The following is a 24,159-nucleotide window of genomic DNA, read 5'->3' as shown; positions in this document are numbered from 1 at the left end:
CCAGACTCTTTGGCAGGTTCAAACAAGTCTACCGATGAAGGAGAAACATCACAGCCGAGGAGGATTGAAAAACGGGTTGCAGAGGAGTCGGTGGGTGGAGATAAGACATCAGAACAGTTGAAACGTCCTATTCGTAACAGAAAGCTGCCGGAAAGATTTAGATAGAAGATATGTCTATTTTTTTTGTTTTCATTCTGCTTACGATCAATAAATTGTTACAGTTCATATCGGACAAGGTGAGGGATGTAGAGTTAATAATATCAGTTATGGCTACCTCCCTGGAGGAGAGCACGAAGAAGAGAGAGAGAGTAGTAACTCGAGAGAGGAAAGAGCTAGGAGAACAACGAAGTAGTATACTGGGGGCAGGAGAGTTGCTATCACCGTGGTGTACGGACGTGTAATAAAGTGTGGATATTGAACGTATAATAATTGTTAGTTGTGATTATTTGAGAAAGCCATTCCCTGTCTTCCCTTTGGATTCTACAGTGGCCAACTTTTCTGGGCCCATTTTGATGAGTTCGGCTGCGATACCATCCTTACCAGCTGCTTTGTTGTTTTTGAGCTGCTGAATGGAGTCCTTAACTTCCCTCGGCGTGGGAGTTGGGTCAGTTCTGTTCTCTGCTGCACTGACGTAGTCGTTTCCTCCATTTCGCTGGTCTCCCGTGCCTACGTTCTCCTCGCCATTCAGGTGCGCATCGAAGTGCTGCTTCCACCTTTCAATCACCTCACGTCCGTCCGTCAAGAGGCTCCCGTCCTTATCCACATTTCGGCTCGCGGCACGAAGCCGTTGCGGGATGCGTTGAGCTTCTGGTAGACCTTCCGTGTTTCTTGGGAACGACACAGCAGTTCAATTTCCTCGCACTCCGCTTCTTCCAGGCGGCGTTTTTTTCTCCCGAAAGATGCGAGTCTGCTGTTTCCGCTTCTGTTTATACCGTTCCACGTTCTGTCGGGTTCCATGCTGCAGCATTACCGCCCGCGTTGCGTTCTTCTCCTCCAAAATTGCTCTGCACTTCTCGTCGAACCATTCATTCCGTCGACTTCTTTCCACGTACTCTCGGCTGCGTCGGTGATGGCTGCTTTTACTGTACTCCAGCAGTCCTCTAGAGGGGGCACATCGAGCTCGCCCTCCTGACAACGCTGCCTCGAGATTCTGCGCGTATGCTAAGGCGACATCCGATTGCTTCAGTCGCTCTAGGTTGTACCGTGGCGGGCGTCGGTACCGTACATTGTTGATGACGGAAAGTTTTGGGCGCAGTTTGACCATCACCAGGTAGTGGTCAGAGTCGATGTTAGCGCCACGATAGGTCCTGACGTCGATAATGTCGGAGAAGTGCCGTGTATCAATCAGAACGTGGTCGATTTGCGATTCCGTCTGCTGTGGTGATCTCCAGGTTGTAACGATAGGGGAGGCTGTGTTGGAAGAAGGTGCTACGTATGGCCATGTTCTTGGAGGCGGCGAAATCGATGAGTCGTAGGCCGTTCCCGTCCGTCAGCTGGTGGGCGCTGAACTTTCCAATCGTCGGTCTGAATTCCTCCTCCTGGACTACCTGAGCGTTCAGGTCTCCTATGATGATCTTGACGTCGTGGCTTGGGCAGCGATGCCGAATCCGCGGTCCTTCATTAGATTGGCGAGTATTCGGGTGCTCCCGATGAAATTGAGGGATCGACAGTTCCACGTGCCGAGTTTCCAATCGCAAGTCCTATTTCGTCGCTGGGGTCGCTGCCGTTGGTCTCGGTTCGTATTCCTCTGTTGCTGATTTTCCGTTGCAATGTTTTTTTACGGCTGGCTCGCAGGGCCTGACACCAACCCCCTAACTTTCCGGAGGACCAGGGTGCACAGTTGTGCTTAGAGTCCTTCACTGGCACTCGGACGTAGATCAGCCGCATGTGAACAGACGCTGTTGTGAGCCGCTCCTCCTGGAGAACAGACGCTCAGGCTTGCCGAAGCAAACCCCCCCCCCCTTCCCTCTCAACCTATGACCAAAGTTCCCACCGGGGTTGGTTACCCGATCTTCCCTAAGGTTGCTCACAGTTCCCGGCCGGTACCACGGGGAAGTAGGGATAGGAGTTGCTGGGAAGAGGCTAGTGATCTCAATGGGATCTGTATTGCGCATTACCCAGCATTAGCCGACCAATTCACGAAAACACACAGTGTACGGTGCGAAAATTTTAAAATTTGAATTTTGAGATCAATAGCACTAAACAATCTATGTTAAGATGGGATAACTGATTATTCAATTGGATTTAACGTAATAATTCGATATTAAATAGCAATTTAAAAGTCACAAAAGAGCAGTCCAACCCTGTCCATATTTATTATTCAGTTCAAAAGTCATCGCTGAGCGACACTGCCGATAATCGCATATCAGTCCCACCTATGCTTGATTGCCAATTCATATGGAACACTTATGTGAATATGGGCAGTGCAGTCTCTTGTCAATCCTACCTTCTTGTACCCTTCTTATTGTTAAAAAGGAAAAAGATAACAAGTTTTGCTGCATTCAAAGAGCACAGTGCCATATAATTACCTCAGGCGAACGCAAAACCCACATAGCCACGCAACGACGGCATGGGTTGATTTCTTTTCTTCGAGATAACATGTAGGGCAAGAACGTTGGACGGGGTAAGACGCACCACAGCCAGTTCTATATGAAATTCTCAAGCTTCTTGCGAATATTCAGTACAGAAAAGACTTTATAATTGTGAAATGGTTTGTAGCTCCCAAACATACGAATCGTCACAACAATAGATAAACAGAAACATCTCGTTCGGTGGGGCTTTTCACGATCTAATTTTGAAAGTAACAAATTTAAGGATTTTCAAATGTAAAAACGATGATTTCTTGCGTTTGATGAAACTTTTTGCATTCATAAGGTTGCATTTCTATTGATTTATCTGTCTATTAATCATGTTTTTAGATTCTCATGTGATTTGATGTAATGCATTATGGGTTTGTATCGTTTTTTAGCATCATCAGGCCTGTGCTTACCGGACTTGAAGTAAGCTCCTTTGTTTACTGAAACATGACCATGTGCAATACGTTTTGATGAAAAGCAGCTTTTATTTTAAACCAGCGTTAACAACGATCGATACCGCTGCAGGAACCGAGACACCGACTGCTGTTCCAGACTCAGAATCACAGAGGTAATTTCTGAAATCGCTAATACTCTCACCGACCGCTTTGTGCTTACGTCATCGCCAGTTCAAATTCAACCACCTAATTATGAAACAGTGCATGCAGCGATCAATCGCCAACCTCTGCTTATAAGCACAGAAAGCAGCTCGCAATTCCCGGTAACAGGTTCAGGCCTACGCCTGATTTCACTCTACTACCTGATATTCATGCACCGAAGCCTCATACCTGTGTACTACCAAAACGTGGGTGGTATATGCGTGCTAAGACCAACGATTTTTTCTTGGTTGCAGCATCGAGTTACAACAATTACCGCTGTGATCGCAGTCAATCAATTTCAACGAGGCGGAGGACATCTCCTGCTCATGTTGAGCTACGACTTTTATTGCTGGGGTGGCGGTCTTACCCCGTCCTCCCCTACCAACTGCCCTGGTCTCCAAGATGCACTCGACTGCAGCTCAGTCGTACCGTTGCGCTCTGGCAGTGCAAATTGATTAAGCGATGATTATCCTCTACTTGCTCACGGTGATCGCGTTGGCCTACTGTTGGGTCAAACGAAGGTATTCCTACTGGAAGCTACGTGGAGTTCCTTGCGTTGAGCCCTCTTTCCCGCTGGGAAATCTGGGACAGCTCGGCAGAAAGCACGTTGGTCTCATAAATCAGGATGTTTACGAGCAACTTAAAGCCTCCGGCAAAAAGTTCTGCGGAATGTTCTTCTTTCTACGCCCCATGGCACTGGTTTTGGATTTGGACTTTGTTAGGAATGTGATGGTGAAGGATTTCCAGTACTTCCACGATCGAGGATTGTACTACAACGACGAGGTAGAACCGATCAATTCCCATTTGGTTTCACTGGAAGGTACCCGGTGGAAGAATCTGCGGGCGAAACTGACGCCAACGTTCACCACCGGAAAGATGAAGATGATGTTCCCCACGATAACGGCCGTGGCCGACGAGTTTGTCAAGTGTTTAACGACTGCCGCGCTGAACGGGAGGGAGGTTGAAATGAAAGACTTCCTGGCACGGTACACGACAGATGTGATTGGAAATTGTGCTTTTGGTTTGGATTGTAACAGTTTGAAGGATCCTGAAGCGGAGTTTCGAGTGATGGGAAGAAAGGCAGTGATACCGACCAGATCGCAGTTTCTACGACGAATGTTCAGTTCGTCTTTTAGGGCTCTTGCTGGGATGTTAAGAGTTCGGACTATCGATGTAGATGTTTCGGAATTCTTCATGAATGCGGTTCGTCATACCATCGAGTATCGGGAAAAGCACAATGTTCAGAGAAATGATTTCATGAATTTGCTGATGCAGTTGAAGTTAGGACCATCTGAGCAAAACGAATTGACGTTTAATGAAATTGCAGCCCAAGCATTCGTCTTTTTCCTAGCCGGTTTCGAGACGTCATCTAGCACATTGTCCTACTGCCTGTACGAACTGGCTCATAATCCAGGCCTGCAAGACAAAGCTAGGAGAAACGTTGAGGAAATTTTGGCCCAACATGACTCGATGACCTATGAAGCTGTGCATGAGATGAAATATATTGAAAATTGTATAAATGGTATGTCTAGTTGGTATCCAGGCTGGAAATATAACACTGATTGAATTTTTCTGATTACAGAATCGCTTCGCAAGTACCCACCGTTCATGACCATCATCCGGCAGGTCACCGAGAATTATTACGTTCCGGACATGAACGTCACTCTGGAGAAAGGTCACGGGCTCATAATTTCCGTTCATGCAATTCACAATGATCCACGCTACTATCCGGATCCGGATAAGTTCGACCCGGAACGTTTTAGCCCGGAAGAAGTTGCCAAGCGACATCCGATGGCATTTATTCCATTTGGCGAAGGGCCACGAATCTGCATCGGGTTGCGGTTTGGAATGATGCAGGCTTGCATTGGTTTGGCGTACTTGCTCAAACATTTCCGCTTCAGTTTGTCACCGAAGATGGAGCTACCGCTGAAGACGGTGCCAACTACTATCGTTTCCAACTCCGAAGGTGGATTGTGGCTGAACGTGGAACCGTTGTAGGGCAGATGGCATCTAGTTATAATGGAACCGAATGGGAAAGCAATTCCTAGTGATACAGGAAAAATTGGTTCTAGATTGATTTGCAAAATAATGTATGGAATGTACTGGAATAAATTTAAGCGTTATAAACACCACTGCGACCAGAAATTCGATCTTTTGTAGTATATCCCGTGTCCTTAGTTTAGTGCATGTGGTATTACTCCATCACTATTGAGAAATGATGAAGTATTTGGTTTTGATACAGTTGTCATTCATCCCTTCATCGCAAGGAATCGATTCTAATTGTTGTTTATTAATTTATTTGATAAGGCTCAAACGATTAACTTTACAGAGCCAAGGATTCTTGGTCACTATACAATACATCTTAAAACTATAGTCAAAAGGTACAACACAATAAACACTTTATCTTACGCTATCCAAAAAGCCTCCTCCATCAGAACTGGAGCCGCTTCCAGTGGTTACATTGTATGGCAGTAGCGCCAACGAGGGTAAGAGCGCTTCCATTGCAGCAATGAACACAAAACGTGGTCAGCACTCTCACACTCATCACGAGACGGTTGCTTTCCAAAGTCGACGACGCATCGACCGAAAGAACTGCCGATGAAGAACAATGAGGAGGACCACACAATGGTTGCTGCCGACAAAACAGACGATCGCGTGGCACACATCAAGAGTGGCTTGGTTTTGTCGACAGCCGAGTGAACACTCATCGATTCGATTCTAATTGATTTTTTTTTTCTTTTTCTTTCTTTCTTAAAGAGACTTTCAGCCTTGGGCTGGTTCGTCTCTCATTCTAATTGAAAGATCCTGCTATTTAAATCCTTCGAAGAGTAAGAGCACGCTGCGCCTTTGGAGTCAAAATTGGATTCCTTAGCAACAACTTTAAGGAATGATCCGATAATGACCATGCATCTGAACCCTAGTCTTAGCCACTTAAACCTAGGGAACAACGAATATAAGATTAGGAATCACATAGATGAAGACTAACTAACTCATTTTTACTTGTTTCAAAATCATCCTCGGTGGACAAGGCCGAATCTTGTCACTATCAACAAGGCATAAAAAGTAACAAGGACTAAGATGTGTTCCTTTGATTACTTAAAAATCCATTTCCCCTAGTTGGAAGTAGTCAGGACTAGGAATCGGAGGTAGATCTTACATCCCGTTACGTACCACGAAAAGGTGATCCACCCACGTTACGGGACATATATGTAATTGTTTGATGCTTATAATCCAGGGATGAAATTGAAAACGATTTCTGAAATATCAATGATTGAATGAACTCAATCATTAGATAAATAATGCAACACAAAATTTTAAAATAAGGGGCAAAAGTGCAACCTTAGTTGAAAAAAATAAAATATCTTGAAACTCCAAGCATTTGGAATCAAACTAATTCTATACACAAGTTACCTGGTACCCTGGTTAAAGGTTTTCAACTCTTTTACAGAGCTTTGATGAATTTTCAGTTTATTCGGAGCTAGTTATCTCTCAAGTATAAGTTTGGGGTCACCCTTTAAAAAACATGTAATTTTTTTGCTCATATCTCAGCCACTCCTTACTTTCGATCTTCATACGTCATTTGAATGGTATTGACTGAAGTTTAGTTCGTAAGTAACTGGTTTAACATATTTTACAATTGAAGTGCACTAAAACTCCTAAAGTTGCAGCATTTACCAAAATTGAAACTGAATGTTCAAGTCTGATTTTCTAAGAATTGGGCCGGCCAAATTTTAAAATGAAAGTGGAAGTAGAACCCTTATTCTATACCCATCAAAATACGTAACCCTGGTATCCTATAATTATAGTTTTATATCCTATAGTTGAGGGATATGTTGATTGGTTGATTGAAAAGATTGATAACCCATAAAACATTCCAGAAATTTCAGGGATGTTCAGAAAACTACAGAGAATCTCTGAAAACTTTAGAAATATTGCAGAAACTTCATGAAAGTCCGGCGAACTTCAAGGATGTTTAAACATTTTTTCGGCACTTTACACTCATCTCAATGCTTCAAATAAGCACTTGAGGAGAATTAAAAGACCTTCAGAAAAGATCCAAGAATAGCAGAGAGATCAGAAAACCTTTGCCAAGTTCAATTAACATCAATGACATTACGGAAGTTTCAAAGTAGTTCTGAGCAACTCAGGAATATCCGGAAACTTTAAAAAAAAGTTCAGAGAGTTGCTGGAAAATATCGGAATTCAAGGGAAGGTTCATAGCCACCGGAAAAATTCAAGAACATTTTATGGGAAAATCAAAGGACATCAAGGCAGGCTAAAACTGGCTCATTAATATTAGAAAAAAATAACCTTCCACAATTTCCGAGATCTTCAGAGAAATTCCATGAGCTCCAAAGAAGTTTAGAGATTTAAGGCAGATTCTCTTTCCTCAGGAAAGTTCCGAGAACTTTAAGCAAGATCAAGGAACTTCAGAGACCTTCCATTAATTTCAGGAAAATTGCATAAACTATCAAGCAGTTTATGGGAATTTTCAAAAAATCTGGAAATGTTCCTATAATTTCAGGAAATGTGAAGTTATCTCCAGGGATGTTCTTGGAACCCAGCAAACAATTTTAGTTGCAATAGGAATGTGCAGCTAAAATCAGGCTTACTCAGCTTTTGTTTATGTGGAAATTTACGAAAATTTAGAGATTTCAAAAAAATGTTCCACGTGTTTCTCAAACTTCAGGAATATTTCGGTAACTGCAGCGTAGATCAAATAACTTTAAGCTAGTTCAATTATTGTCAGGAAACTTTTAAAGAATATATTCAGCCTAGAGAACATTAGAAAAGTAAAGAGAACTTTAGAGCAGTCCCAATAACTTCAGGGAAGCTTTGAGAACACCAGGAATTTCTAGACTTTCGGAGTAGTTTGAAGCCTACAGAATTAATGTTGATAAATAAAAAGTTTTTTCCTAAAATTTGAAAAAACCGAGAACTCCACAGAAAATCGTAAAATTACATTTATTAAATCGTTTTGATTTCAGAAAAATAACGGGAAACTAATTAAAGCTCTGGGATCTTTAGGAAAATCCATGGAACTCCAGTTATTTATTTTTATAACTTCTGAAACTCCACAGAAGTTCAGATAACTCCAGTTGAGTTTAGAAAAATGCCGAAAACTTTGGAGAAATTTCAAAAACTCCCCAGGAATTCAATGACCGTCAGAATGATACAGAATCATTTTAAGTTATGTTTCGTCAACTTCATGGTAGTTTCAAGTGTTTTTTTTGTCTTGGCTTGTTTTCCTTCGATCTTGTTTTCCGTACTGAGTACCAATGCTACTGATGTCAAGGAGCCAGCTCTCACACCTGGACTCTACAAATCGACCCATCAACTCATGGACTGAAAACCAACGGTTTTACATCACGGTGTTCTCAGAGATTTTATGTCTCAGAAAATCCTGCCGGTACCAGCTGGGATTGTACCCAGGCCCTTTGGAGTGACAGGCAATCACGCTTACCACTACACGATTAGCGCCGCTAGTTTCAAGTGTTGCGGGTACTTCAAGTAAGATCATTGCAGTTCTATTAATCTTCTATTAGCTTTTCAGGAAGTTCAGAAGTTCAGAAAACTTTTAAAAATATTCTGTGAAAACAGAAGTTCAGATAACTCTAAAGAAGTACAGCTCCAAAAGTTTTGGAGAAATCGAAAAAATCAGAGTAAATCAGAGAGCCTCAAAGCAAATATGTTTTTTTTTGACTACTTCATGAACTGTTTGCTAAAATGTATGCAATTCAATTCAATTGCTTTTCAGCTACTTTGAAACTAAAGCTCCACTAAAATGACAAGATTAGATCATTTACACAAGGTTTGACATGTTTTGAAATTATTTTCAATTTTTTTTTTCCTTTGGTTTGTTTTTTTCCGTCGATCTTGTTTTCCGTGCTGAGCACCAATGCTACGGACGTGCCAGGAAGGCAGCTCCCACACCTGGACCCTACCTATCCACCCATAAACTCATGAACCGAGGACCAACGGCTTTACTTCCCATCCGAAGGAAGGCATGATCAGAGATGTTATGCCTCAGAACATCCCGGCGGCGCCGACTGGGATTGAACCCAGGCCTGCTGGGGTGAGAGGTAATCACGCTTACCACTACACCACCGGTGCCATTTAGATTTTTTTTTCAAATTTAATTTAATTTAATGAATTTCAAAGTTTTACCGAACGTTCAGCTGTTCTGATTTTGAAAACGAAAATAAAATCTTAGTGTGCCGAATGCTTCGATAATTCAAGAAAAATGACGAGAAGCTCAGAAAAGATCATGTAGATTAGTAAAATTGAGGATACTTCAGGGAGGTTTAGTGATGTTTAGGGTAGTTTCGTGATTTTCAAGCACGTTCCGTGAGCATCAACCTTTCAAAAACTACAGAAAAATTGCAAGCGCTTCCAACTAAATCAAGGAATATCTAGATATTTACATGGACATAAAAAAGTGAGGGAGTTTTAAGAAACACTGAAAAGTTTAGGGAAGTTTGCAGTTTGGAGATCTACGTAAACTTCAAGACAGCTCCAAGAACTTCAAATAAAATTAAGGGATCTTAATGGTAGCCTTTCCTTGTAAAATTTTTATTGTTAATTTTTCCTAACGACTTTTTCAGCAAAAATATGCGTCATTAAAAGTTCTAAAAGTATCTACAACAAAGTGTTTACGAGAAATGATCGTATGAAAAGATATTCAAAAAAAAATATAGGGGCCACCCTAACCTGCTTGTTTAAATTAATCATAAGTCATGAACCGTAAGAGATAGAAATTTTATGTCTTCAGCCAAATTGCTTCAAATTGATTGTTCTATAACTTTTTATGGCACTTAATTTGTCCATTCCAAATAATAAAAAAGTTTTTATTTTCCATTAACCCATTTGTTCGATCAGCTAATATCACAAACACAAAAAATCGACCTTGTTCTAGAAACTTTTAAAACTTTAAACGACGCATGTTTTTGCTCAAGACACCATATTTCTATCTCTTATGGTTCATGAGTTATGATTTTTGTTTAAACAACCTGGTGGCCACTATAAAATCGGCTTTTAAAGATTTTTTTTTTATATACGTTCATTTTTCGTGAAAAAATACTCCATTCAATTTTAGAACTATTTATTGTGCATATTTTTGCTCAATCAACTAAGTTGTTATTTCTATTATTTGAAAAGTTATGGCTTATGGCTTTGAAAAACATGATTTTTATTTAAAATAAATTTAGTGTTTTAAGCTGCTCTCGCAGTCTTTACACTGAAAACTAATACAAAAGCAATCTATTAAATGGAATTAAAAGATAGAAAATTTGTTTGCTCCATTTAGAGACATTGATTAACAATTGAAAAAAGCTCATTATTCGAAGAAAATCACCTTTAAATTTCTAATAAAAAATTATAGCAAAAATATGCATCGACAAAAATTTTGAAAGTGTCTGCAATAACGTTTTTACGAGAAATGAACTTATGGATCGATATTCAACGAAAACTGAGTTTTTAGGAGCCACCCTAACCTGCTTGTTTAAATTAATCATAAGTCATGAACCATAGGATATAAAAAATTGGTGTCTTGAGCAAAGTTGTTTCGAATTGATGTTTCTACAACTTTTAACCTAAGTTGGTCTATCTCAAATAATAAAAAAGTTTGAATTTTAAATTCACCAATTTCATTAACCACTCTAATTCCACTAATATGAAAAGATTGGCCAAATATTATGAAGAAACTTTTCCAAAGGTACCATATACCTAAAAGTGATGGTTTGGGCGCAAATATGTTTGTCTTCCTAAATACGGCTTTGCAACCATTGTGCAGTGTCAGTAAGAGAGAAATGAATTATGTGTGCATGTAGTTATAAATACTTTTATAACAATTATGGGCGGTAGGATTTGAGGTGAAAAATCAGTCAGTTAGCAGCTCACAATTTACCATGACAGCACTGGTCCATCCTAAGCCTTAAAAACCTCTTCAAAACCATGATAAAACCAAAATTGATACTTGTGAAGTTACCTTCGGCATGTGTTGGGTAATTATACTAGGCAATACTGGGTGTCTTCATAGGAATTTCAAGATAGTTTTGATTGCCTAATTTTATGGAATCTACCAACAGAATGTTGAGAAAGCATTTAAAGGAATTATGAGGCAAATCCGAAAGGACTTCTTAAAACATATGCGACTCATACTGATGTTTGTAAATCAATAGAAGCCTTAATCTGAGGATAGCTTAAAGGAATCATGAAAAACAATCTAATGGAATTCTAAAGAGAATATCAAAAAACTGTTGGGAGCATTCGTAGGAAATTTTGAGGAGAATGTAAATGAAGCTCGGAGGGCTTTCCTAGGAAGTTTTGAGGAGAATCTCAAGTAACCTGAGGAAGAATGCTGAAAGAATGCTGAAGAGAGTTCCTAAGAAATTTACAAGGGGATTCTGACGAAAAGGTTTTCTATGATATGTGATGCAGCCATGGTTTATGTCTAGTTTATTGAAGCAACGTTGCAAATACTCATTTCAGCTAAAACAATGTTTTTTTTTTTAATTATGAAATAATTAGATGCTATGATCATATTTTGAATAGGTAAGATACAAGAAGAGGTTGCAAAGAATGTGTTTGACATATTTAACCTGTTTATTTTACTTCATGAGAGTCACAATCAACGATTTTTCACAAACTCACTCACTCACTCAGCGATCAGATTATCGCTGATTGAGATTCATAGAAAGCAAAATTTACAGTTTTTATGTTTCAAACGCATACTACGTAACCTCTTCTACAAGTAAAACATGTCATCATACCATCTTTTGGTTTTATTATTCTGAAAAAAAAAATAGTTTAGCTGAAATGAGTATTTGCAACCTTGTATTGAAGTACGAGTGAAATTCTGGGAATAAATTTTCACTAATTTCACCAAATTTTATAGAAGCTATTTCAATTTAGAGAGGAAGCAGTTAAAAAAAGTATGCTAAATATAAATTTTTCCGGGAAAATTCTACATATCTAGACAGAGCTGGATTTAGGGCGAAACAGCTTTTGTACACAATGACTCCTCTCGATGATTTCTCGGAAGTCATGGCTCTCCCTGGCAAATCGACATCACCATCTAGTAGAGGAAGACTTCTCCTACACAGCAAAAAATAAATTTTAATATTACATCCAAGAGGATGCACTTCAATCATGTCGAAAATCTCATGTAATTTTTATGGCCACTACAATAAACAAATGCAGTAAAAGCAGCGTAATGTCAGTTTATGCATTGTATTAATGGTAATTTTGTCCTTTTCGGCAATTAATATTAAACCATACTTTTGACATGATTGAAGTGCATCCACTTTGATGTGATATCATTTTTTTTTGCTGTGTACCGAATGGATGTGTTGGTTTGAGTAGGCGTGCCTTGAATTTCGAGAAATTATTGTTTACAAAGGCTGTTACGCCCTAATTCCAGTTCTATATAGATTTATCATTCCCGGGAAATAAACTTGGCGAAGAACTATCAACAAAATAAAAGAAGCTTCGAATGGATGCTGATGGAACCTTTTTGGAGAAGTTGGTAAGATCATTAAAGGGCAGTCAGAAAAATGATCCGGATAAAGTTAGAAGAAACTACCAGAGGAAGCTGACAGTCTCGGGACATCCAAGACGGCAGAAATTTCCGGGGCAAGTCGGAAGAAACTTTCAGAAAAAGTTTAGAGAAACTTTCAGAAGAAGTCAGCAGACATTTCCGTGGAATGTTAGCAGGACCTCTGGTGGGGTCGAAATGAGCTTTCAAGATAAATCTTTAGAATTGGCTTATGTCAGTCAGCAGAAAATTCCAGATAAAGTCTAGAAAAACCGGACACTTACTTCCAGGAGAAGTTGCAGGACTCTTCTGGTGGAAGTCGTAAAAAAAAACATCCTAAAAAACTGCCTATACGGAAAGATGAAAGTAGGTTCAGGTAAACATTCCAAGAACACTAGAATTAATTTCCAGGAGTGGCCATAAGATTCTTTTAGGGGAACATAGAAATTAACTACCAGGATAAGTTGGAAGAATCTTCCGGAGATAGTAAAAAAAAAACATCCGATGGAAATCACAAAAAAACTTCCAAGTACTTAGAAGAAACTCCTGCAAAAAGTCAGCAGAAATCGGAGAAATTTGTCAACAAAAAATCTGTTGAAGTCGGATGAAAGTTCCTGGCGTAGTTGAATTTAAACCTTAAACTGCCCTTCCCTTGCTCGCCAGTACTCCTACACAACAACAACAAAATAATTTTAATATTACATTCAAGAGGCTGCACTTTAATGATGTCGAAAATCTCAGGTAATTTTTATAGCCAAATCAATAAACAAATGCAGTAAAAGCAGCGTTGTCAGTTCATGCAATGTATTAATGATCATTTTGTCCTTTTTGGCAAGTAATATTACACCATATTTTTGACACGAATGTAGTGCATCCACTTTCATGTGATATCAAATTAATTTTTTGCTGCGTTGTGAATATTATAAAGAATCGTCTAGCCAAATTTAAGCGAATTCTTGCAACGATTATTAATGATTCCGAGAGCACTATTGAAAGAATTTCAAGAGTTTTCCTGAGAGAAATCCTAAATCACTGAAGTATTTTATATAATACTAGCTGAGTGTGCCCGGCCTTGCTCGGGATTCAATATTAGCTTGTGTTTATGCGCCAATTAAAAAAAGCATCCTTTATTGTATGTAGCCCCCCTCTTATCTAAGGGGCTACCCCCTATGACCTCCACATGCCAAATTTGGTTCCATTTGCTTGATTAATTCTCGAGTTATGCAGAAATTTCTGTTTCATTTGTATGGGAGCCCCCGACCCTTAAAGAGGGGGGTTGGGGTCTCAAACCATCATAAGAATCTTTCCCTGCCCCAAAAACCCCTGCATACAAATTTTCACGCTGATCGGTTCAGTAGTTTCCGAGTCTATAAGGGTCAGACAGATCGACAGACAGACATACAGAAATTTATTTATATATACACTACCGATCATAAGTTCAAGGACACCCCCAAAAAACCATACAAATATGTTTTGTTCAATTTTCGATCCCCAAAGCTTATTTGAATGTTATGAATGGTGTAGCATTAGGGGGTCCATTAATTATGTCACGCAAATTTGGCCCATGGTCAACCCAATTCTGAGAAAATCAGTCACGATTCTTCAGAGTAAATTTTGAAAAATATTGTAACTTTGGGTGAACTTTAAGCACACAAAATTTGAAAATTATATTGAACAATTTGCCTACGAGGAAAGTTCCATTCAATACCTTTCAAAAGATCTAAAGAGAACGAAAATTGGACGTAACATGACATAGGTATGAACATAACAAATTTGTCATGTTTTTTTGGAGGTGTCCTTAAACTTATGATCGGGAGTGTAAATAGATTTCTTAGAATATTGTCTTCAAAATTTTGACAGTTATTCAGAGATAATTGTGAGATGCTTCAAAGGGAAAGAGAAAACTAATAAACATAGGACGAATTCAAAAATATTGAACTCTTACTTTTTGTAATATTTGAGACCCCCGAATCCAAAATGCTAAAATTTAGACTCCAAAACTTGAAGAAACATTAAGTATATTTTCTAAACCAGGTGCTTGATGAAATGAAATAGGAAAGGAGCGTCATTTGCATGGATTGTCAAAATGCATAGTAAACCGTCAGTAGACGCCGAACATAAGATCCCTTTTTGTTTGTATTATGAACATACTGAACGTGATAGAAATTGTTTAGAAGAGGTTGATCTATAAATTCAATGTTGTTCGTTTTAGAAACTTAAAATCAATCATGAAATGCACACTGTTATGTTATTTGTCTGTAGTGTTTTTGCATGTTATAGAACATCTGTGTGAAAAATAGCCTTGGCAAAATGGTTGATTTCCCCCTCAATACATACATTATTATAGAATTGCCCCCTCTAAAACTTTGATAAAAAGAGAATGTTACTTGTGTTTTCATTGTTATTTAATTAAAACAATAAGGTTACAATTACTAACAAGCAATCAAATTTGAAGCCACCCCATACCTTACTCATTTCATGCTTCAATTATCAAAATCCTATTTCACAACATCTCTGCCTTCAACCACACTCCGTTGGCCGGTCCAAGGATGAAGTTCGTCCTCGAATACTTGACCGGAATCTGCGTTTTGTCGCACACGCTAAACCGGAACCTCCTCAACAGACTGGCCAACCCAACGCGGGCCTGAATCGTTCCGAATCGCATTCCGATGCAAATCCTGGGCCCCTCCCCGAACGGCAAATAACAATATGGATCCCGTTTAACCACCTGTTCCGGTGAAAACCGATCTGGGTCGTATGCCTCTGGATCGGGGAAATGCTCGGCATCATGATGAATCGCGAAGGTGGGGATCATAATCTTGCGACCTTTTTTGATAACCACATTGCTATCCGGCAGACGGTAGTCCTTATCGGCGTTCCGCTCCAAGATGGCCACCGGAGGATGTTTGCGTAGCGTTTCTGCAAATGAAAAATGATGCGCGATAAAACAGTGAGTTGAACTTCGTGATTCTAATACACACCGTTAATACACTGATCGAGATAACCCATATTGGCGGCGGCTTCGTACGTAAGAGCGCCATTGTTCGCAGCAAAGATCTCGAGCACGCACTTGCGAGCTTTTTCCTGGGCCTCCTGATTGAGTGCCAGCTCGTACAGGGTATAGGTCATTGCGGTGGAGGAAGTGTCGTAACCGGCAGTGAAGAATATAAACGCCTGAGCTGCAATCTCTTCGAACGAAATCTTTCCGATTTCTTCACCGGATTCTTCCAATCTACCCGTGTTCTTCAACTTCAACAACAAGTCCATAAAGTCACTCCTAATAACATTATTCTTTTCGCGATATTCAATCGTATCCTTTGTAACCTTCAAGAAGAACGAGGAAACGTCCTCATGAAGTTGCTTCATTCCCAATGCATTTGCGTAGCTTCGGAAAGCCTTCATTAGGTACACCACCAACGGCGAGTGAGGCAGCTTATCGAATGCAATCTTGCCATACTTCCTGAATTCATTATCCGGATCTCGGAAGCTATTGCAATCGATCCCGAAAGCACACGTTCCAATCACATCAATCGTATACCTGGACAGCAGATCATGCATTTCCACCTCATTCCCTCGCTGCACGACCTCCTCCAAGTGATCGCAAAACTGCTGACACACCCCCACCACCAACGGGAAGGTCATCTTGATTCTGCCGCTCGTAAACGTCGGAGATAGCTTGTTCCTTAGCGTTTTCCATTTGTTTCCTTCGATGGCGAACATGTGCGCCGAAAGAGGGTCATCCTTCTCGTTGAAATACACTCCCCGATTAGGGAAAGAGTTGAAATCCTTTACCAGCAGCGTCTTGATCAGTTTCGTGTCTAAAATATACAGCAGCGGGGAAGTCAACATGAACACACCTCCATATGGGACGCCTTTCTGCTTGAAGTAGTCGTAGTGGCGCTGCGTAATTGGCGCAATGTGCTCCACCTTTCCGAGCGTCTTAAAATTCCCATACGGGAACTCCGGTTCGATATACTCCACTCCGCAATCCTTCCAAAAATTGAATCTCTTTTTGATCCAAAGATAACCGGCCAGCAAAGCAAGAGCAACTAGCCAAAACAGCTGAACTAGTGCCATGGCGAGATTTATTCGTCGTTACGCGTCGACAGATCTTGGTGTACTGACTGCTTTTTGCACTCAATCGATTTCTTCGCGAACTGATATTCCTTGTGGGCAGTAAGTGGACTGAGAAAAAAAAAACTGGTGTTCGTGGGCACGACCAAGCGTTGTTGTTTTGTTTTGACGCTCGTATAAGTGATAAGATGCTGCGTTGGTGATGAACAAACGGCACGAGATTGAGGAGAACGGTAAATAGACGTTAAAGGCTTAGGCACATCGTCGAGTCGAGTCGTCTTAAAATGCGAATTTTAATGCTATCAGAGGCCGGTGACTGAGCTATTTATGGAACTAGGTTGAAGAGACAATGTTAGTACCGTCGATAAAGGATAAGTATACCTAGGGGAAATAGTCCTATTATTACGGTACGTTAGAAGCGTTAGAAGCCTATTGTTGTGTATGGAGGCTCCTAACGCTTTTAACGTACCGCAAAAATAGAACGGTTTCCCCTATATGTGGACGATTGCGGTAACAATGAAACGCATTTTGATATAATTTTTTCTCCTTTGGTTTGTTTTTTCCGTGGATCTTGTTTTCCGTGCTGAGCACCAATGCTACCGACGTGCCAGGAAGGCAGCTCCCACGCCTGGACCCTACCTATCGACCCATCAACTCATGAACCGGGGACCAACGGCTTTAATTCCCATCCGAAGGAAGGCGTGATCAGAGATGTTATGCCTCCGAACATCCCGGCGGCGCCGACTGGGATTGAACCCAGGCCTGCTGGGGTGAGAGGTAATCACGCTTACCATTACACCACCGGCGCCGTTATTTTGATTAAAATAAACCATTTAAAAATAGTTCTCTCGATAAAAGGGATTGCTAAAGCGCATCGTTGAAGGTATTTTTTTATGTGTCAATATCAAGTCCCGATACAGTATATTGGAATCAATAATGAAGCCTACTATCACCGTTTCTAATAAAGTGAAAAGGAGGAATCCATGATGAATTATGTTCAAAAACAAAAATACAATTGAGCAGTTACAGTCGAAATAGCGAAAAAATAAACAAGTTATTGATAAGTTTGAACTTCACACAATTGTTCGCTCGGGGCAATTGTCCTGGAATTCGACAATTTCGGCCATTCATATCTAGCTTTTTAAAATGATGTATTTAATATTTTTCGATACATAAGTTTGTCGAAAAAAGTTCAAAATTTGTACTAATAGATTATGTTCTACGATTTTAGCCAATTTTAAAGTGTCCACTGTGTCTATTTAAGAAAAATTAGCATTTTTGATAAACTTTCATTTAAAATGTTTCATCTTTCAAACAAACATGTTTAAAAATCATATTGGGGAAAAGTAGGCTTCGGCAATACCTTAACCTAAAGGGTGATACGGTCAAAATTTGGTCAAGGGAAAACGCGTGTAAATCGGTGAAATCGTTTATTTAAAAAATCAAATTAAATTTCTTTTTCAAGTTCAATTAGTATAAAATTCAGGAAAAATATTCAGTTAGGCTTCCGCTTTTCCAAATCCGAATTGCCGGGCCTTACGCTTGACCCCTGCCATCAGATTTTGTACAGCCACCTTGTCACCTTCTTCGCCGCAGAAAGCCAGTTTGCCTTGAACTGCTGCTCGCCCTTAGCAGTTTTTTTGGTCTTCTTTAGGTTCCGCTTGACAATAGCCCAGTATTTCTCAATTGGGCGGAGCTCTGGCGTGTTGGGAGGGTTCTTGTCCTTGGGAACCACCTGCACGTTGTTGGCGGCGTACCACTCCATGGCCTTTTTACCGTAATGGCAAGATGCCAAATCCGGCCAAAACAGTACGGAACAACCGTGTTTCTTCAGGAAAGGCAGCAGACGTTTATTCAAACACTCTTTCACGTAAATTTCTTGGTTGACAGTCCCGGAAGCTATGAAAATGCTGTTTTTCAAGCCACAGGTACAGATGGCTTGCCAAACCAGATATTTCTTTGCGAACTTTGACAGTTTCATGTGCTTGAAAACATCTGCTACCTTTCCCCTTCCTTTTGCCGTATAAAACTCCTGTCCCGGAAGCTGCTTGTAGTCGGCTTTGACGTAGGTTTCGTCGTCCATTACCACGCAGTCAAACTTCGTCAGCATCGTCGTGTACAGCCTCCGGGATCGCGCTTTGGCCGTCGTATTTTGTTTATCATCGCGATTTGGAGTCACTACCTTCTTGTAAGTCGATAGTCCGGCTCGTTTTTTGGCTCGATGCACGGTTGTAGACGATACACCCAGCTTATTTGCGGCATCTCGGAGAGAGAGGTTAGGGTTTCGCTTGAAACTACCGGCAACTCTCTTTGTCGTCTCAGCGGCTTCCGGTTTTCGATTTCTCCCCGATCCAGACTTCCTGGCTGTCGACAAACGTTCCCCAAACACTTTAATTACATTTGTAACGGTTGATTTGGCAACTTTTAGCGATTTTGCCAACTTTGCGTGCGAGTAGCTCGGATTTTCGCGATGCGCGAGCAAAATTTTGATACGCTGTTCTTCTTGCTTGGACGGCATTTTGACAACTGAAGAGTGAATTCCAAAATCAAAATAGGAGCAACATTCTACACACACACACACACCTTCAAAATGAGGGGTGTTCAGGTTTTTTAAATGCAAAATTGAAAGAAATACGTCAAGTTGATATTGACCAAATTTTGACCGTATCACCCTTTATTATCGTCAGGGGATAACCAACGTCCTTGAGAGCTCAATTATGGCATGTGGATACATTGTGTTTCAGAGCAACTATTGGCCAAATTTGAGTGCTCTAGGACTTTGTTTACCTCCTGACGATAATAGGTAAAGGTATTCCCAAAGTCAACATTTCCCCTAATTGTTCATTTTTAGTTATTGATGTTTTTAACAGTTTTTCTCAATTTTGATGAAAATTTATGATTTTTTTTCTGTAAAACAATCCAGTTTCCTACAATTTCATGTTTCAAATATCATATCGATTTGATTAGTCGTTTTCGTGCTATGATTTATTGAAAAATATCAAATACGCCATTTTGAAAAAAATAGGCGTTAGTCAAAATGGCTGAAATCCAGCACAAACTTGGTGAATTACCTAGCGAACAATTCTCGCGTCACTTTTTTAGTAGACCAATGTTACATATCCGCCATTTTGAGAAAATCTATGTTCGAGTTCGACAGATTTTTATTTTAACTGTTTAGAAACAATACATTTTGCAATGCTAATGCTATTACTGTAGTCATTGAATAATAACGTTGAAAAATCAGTAGAGACGGTAAAACCACAATTTTACTTTGAATTTCGTGCTGCAATATAGAAAACAAAAAACATAGGACGTTTTGACTCGTCAAGTTGTACATGGGACTTATTAAATTGGACGATTTATTTTCCAATGACATAATCCATGAGAGTCACGTTGGACGTTTTGTTCTACATGCTACTAGATTTCCTTTCACAGATTTCAGAATAGAGTACCTAAGCTTAGATTGGTTTTCCATGCCCTGCTTTTAGAAAATGAACACAATTCACCAATGTTAGGCAGTTCAAATGTCCGAAGTAACAACTATACATTCGACAATTGTATGATTATCTTAAATAAATGAAAGTAAATTTGTATGCATGCTTTTGAATCACATATAATAATAGAAGAGCAACCTACTCACTACGGCGAGTATCCACTTGAGATTGTTCATGTCCATTCGCCACCTGATGTTTCCATGACTTCCAGGGAAAACGCCTTACCTCGTGCGACCACCGAATGAATTCTGATGTTCTTGACTACCACCTAGCTGTATCGGACCGGTGCTACGATGTCATCGTTTTTGTCGAGACTTAGCTCGATTCTCGAACGCTTTCCATCCAGGTGTTCGGATCCGAATACGAGGTTTTCCGCTGTGACAGAAATCCGAAAAACAGTCGGAAATCTACTGGAGGTGGTGTTCTCGTGGCAGTTCGTTCCGGGTTAAAGGCGAGAGCTATTGAAAACGTCTTGTGGAACTGTGTGGAACAAGTTTGGGAGGCCGTAGAACTGAGCGATCGCACACTGTACCTATGTGCGGTGTATATTGCACCTGACCGGGTTCGTGACAGCGAACTTATCGATACCCATTGCCGGTCCGTTTTCACCATATGGAGAGTGCGACACTAATTGACGAGATAATCGTTCTGGGTGACTTCCATCTACCCGGCGTTTCCTGGAAACCATCTCACAGCGGATTTCTCTACCCAGACCCTGTACACTCTGTATTTCATACAGGATCAGTTAGCCTTCTCGACTGCTATTGTTGGGAACGCGACGAATTAATTAGTTCTATTCAAAATAATGATTATTGTTTTCACCTCTCTTTGAAATAAAAATAATAAACATATCACCAGCTAGGCGCAGGCAACAAAAGCGCAAGCAATAAATATTTCTCTATGCGCATTACCTGGTAACTTTTAAAGAATGAAGTGATTACCTGCCTAGAAGAAGGAAATGTGTCGTAAATAAAGATTGTTGGAAAAACCCCAGAAGATGGAAATGTGCCATAGAAAAAGATAGCAGAGAATTTACCTACGACACATTATACGAAGGACTAGATCACCCATTAGATTTTACCTGTTAAACTTTTTAGGTTTAAGATTAGCTATATAAGGAAAATGAATTGTTAAATAAAGTTAGTTCGTTGGTAAGGCTCAATCGGTCCATTTGTGAAGTCCGAACAATCCCTTTCGTAAGTATTTTCATCAGGTATCGTTTCAATTCATTCGTCGAAGAAGCACAAGCCTACGTTTTAGTGAGGTCTTAGCCTTTGAGTTGAATTGAAGGTTGATCTTGATGCTAAGATACTTTTTTCAGTTTGTTAAAGTTTCTAATTATTCAGATATAGGAATAAGCTCTCACTTTGGTAGAGCAACTATCCTATAAGTTTAAAAGAACTTTAATATAATTGAGAATTGAAAGTTGTGTCTAAGCAATCCTGACGGATTGAGCGCACCATTAAAAAACCGTTCGCCGCGAACGTCTATCCTTCGCGTTCATTTGTTCAATAAGTGCTGAACAAAGTTTTTCAAAGTCTTCGCGTCGCGAACATTGGTGGCTCCAGAGAGGAACAGAAGAACTCACACGAAAAGTGAATGGTGTAAATGCCAACATTTAAGATCGTTACCTAAAAAGTCACGAGAAATCAAGTGAACAGTTAAAGATCGTTAAGAAAAACGAAGTGAGTGTTGAATTTAAAGAAGTTTAAAGAAAGCAAAATGTCGACCTTCTTCGTTGAAAACAAAAACGGACATTGCCAGTTATGCACAAACAGCGATGAAAAAGAAAATATGGTCGGATGTGATGAGTGTACAAGGTGGTTTCACATTAGTTGCGCAAAGCTCACACGTGAACCAACAAAAGAAGAAAGTTGGATTTGTGTCAAATGTGTATGGATTAAAGAACATGAGTTTAAACAAAAAGAACAACTCCATATACAACAAGGGCAAATTAAAAAATTACAAGAACAAGTTAAAAATCTTACGGAAATTAAACTTGAAAATCCAAAGCCAGAGGATGTTCTCAGCATGCAAGTCGAAGCAATGGCTGGTGTGATAAAAGCGATTCAGAATATGAATCAAGAGCAACAACAAGCAAAGAAGAGAAAACAAGAAGAATCGGAAGATCCTAGCTGGACGGTATTTCTTAAACGTCCAGCACTGATGAGCTTGCCAAAATTCAACGGTTCAGCGAAGAACTGGCCGAAATTTAAAAAGATTTATGACGAAACTACCAACGAAGGAGAATTTACTGATATAGAAAATCTCAACCGATTACAACAAGTACTGGTAGGGAGTGCCGCAAGAAGCGTTCAGCCTCTTATGCTAGACCCAACAAATGTTCCAAGCATCATTGAAAGATTGGAACAAAATTTCGGACGACCAGAGCAAATATACAAGGATTTGCTAAACGAGTTCTTAAAAATCAGGAAAGACCATAAAGATGTAATAATAGAAATTTCTGATGCTTTAGAAAACATGGTCTGCAATCTAGAGGCCATAAATAAGGTCGGATATCTGAATGATCCTCGGTTGGTCGAAGACACTGTACGCAAGTTGCCTTATAACATGCAAGTGCAGTGGGCGGAATTGTTGATAAAAAATGAAAACTCACCCACCCTCAAAGATTTGAGTTTATGGTTGAAGCCACGCGCAACAACTCAGAGATTATTGTACGTACAATCCCATCAGCAAGAAAAACATGAAATGAGAAATAGAGTGAACATGCATCAAGAGAACAAACATGCATGTGTGGTCTGTAAGGACAGTCACAAGTTAATTCATTGCAGTCAATTTAAATCAATGAATAATGAAACACGCTATCAGACCGTAATGAAACACAAGTTATGTTTCAAATGTCTAGGCGATAACCATACAGCAGCTAAATGTTTTTCTAATAGAAAGTGCGGTGAGAATGGTTGCATTGCTAGTCATAACAGTTTACTACATCGAAATAGTTATCAAAAGGGTGTGAAAAAACAGGCATCAAAGAAACAGTCTTCGAATACAAATCCAGAAGAAGGAACATCAAGTCAGCAATCATCAAAGGAACAATCCATAAAATCAAATCCACAAGAAGGGACATCAAATGTTCATCAAGGCCCAAATAATAACATTTACTATCAAATCCTTCCAGTGACGTTATGGAACGAGCAACGCAAGGTTGACACCTGTGCGTTCTTAGATCCAGGATCATCTTTAACTCTGCTTGATGAAAGCATTGCTGAAGAGTTAAGGATTAATGGACGATCTGATCCACTTAAACTAAAGTGGACACAAAACTTCTCCAGAGAAGAGAAGGAAAGCATGCGTGTGCAATTAAGCATTAGTGGAAATTCTCAGAAGAAGTATTCCTTGAAAGACGTGAGGACTGTAAAAAGCTTACATCTACCGTCGCAGTCCGTTGAATTTGATCTGTTGGCCGAAAAATTTGAATATCTACAAGGGCTACCAATTAAAAGTCATGGTAGTGTTCAACCACATATTTTGATTGGATTGAACCACAGTCATCTTATACTTCCTTTCGAGAATAGGACTGGAGGAGAAGACAAGCCCATAGCTATAAAGACTAAATTAGGATGGCTGTTATTCGGAAACCATTTGACGGAGTCAGTCCAAGCAGATCATGTATGCGTAATCCAGCATCAAGAAGAAATGTGTACAATCATGGACAGATACTTTTCACTGGAGGACTTTGGTGTAAAGATTCCTCAAACTCTTCCGCAGTCCAAGGAGGTAATAAAAGCACAAGAGATAATTGATAATACTCTTAAACAGCAATGGCGTTACGTACCATCAGAGTCTAACCCTGCGGATGAAGGAACAAAGGAAACATCAGGAGAATCCAAATGGCTGACAGGACCAACCTTTTTGAAGAGACC

General features: G+C 40.0%; 2 protein-coding genes across 2 annotated transcripts; one reads left to right on the top strand and one right to left on the bottom strand.

Annotated features, from left to right (window-relative positions):
* The first annotated feature begins 3,627 nt into the window (after positions 1 to 3,627).
* On the top strand, positions 3,628 to 5,185 carry LOC135715490 (probable cytochrome P450 6a13). Its single transcript, XM_065238755.1, has 2 exons — positions 3,628 to 4,694; positions 4,755 to 5,185. Exons 1-2 carry the CDS (start codon positions 3,635 to 3,637, stop codon positions 5,168 to 5,170), a joined length of 1,476 nt encoding a protein of 491 aa, XP_065094827.1. The 5' UTR covers positions 3,628 to 3,634; the 3' UTR covers positions 5,171 to 5,185.
* Positions 5,186 to 15,180: 9,995 nt separating this feature from the next.
* Positions 15,181 to 16,821, bottom strand: LOC135715483 (cytochrome P450 6a8-like). Its single transcript, XM_065238748.1, has 2 exons — positions 15,689 to 16,821; positions 15,181 to 15,626 (listed from the first exon to the last, which is right to left on the bottom strand). Exons 1-2 carry the CDS (start codon positions 16,782 to 16,784, stop codon positions 15,211 to 15,213), a joined length of 1,512 nt encoding a protein of 503 aa, XP_065094820.1. The 5' UTR covers positions 16,785 to 16,821; the 3' UTR covers positions 15,181 to 15,210.
* Between the last annotated feature and the right edge of the window lie 7,338 nt (positions 16,822 to 24,159).

This window comes from Ochlerotatus camptorhynchus, unplaced genomic scaffold (assembly GCF_037179485.1).
Source record: "Ochlerotatus camptorhynchus isolate MF236.1 unplaced genomic scaffold, CSIRO-AGI_Acam_v1.1 ptg000933l, whole genome shotgun sequence".
Lineage (NCBI taxonomy): Eukaryota > Metazoa > Arthropoda > Insecta > Diptera > Culicidae > Ochlerotatus > Ochlerotatus camptorhynchus.
Note: the sequence above shows the minus strand (reverse complement) of the source record. Positions and strands in the feature narration are given on the sequence as shown.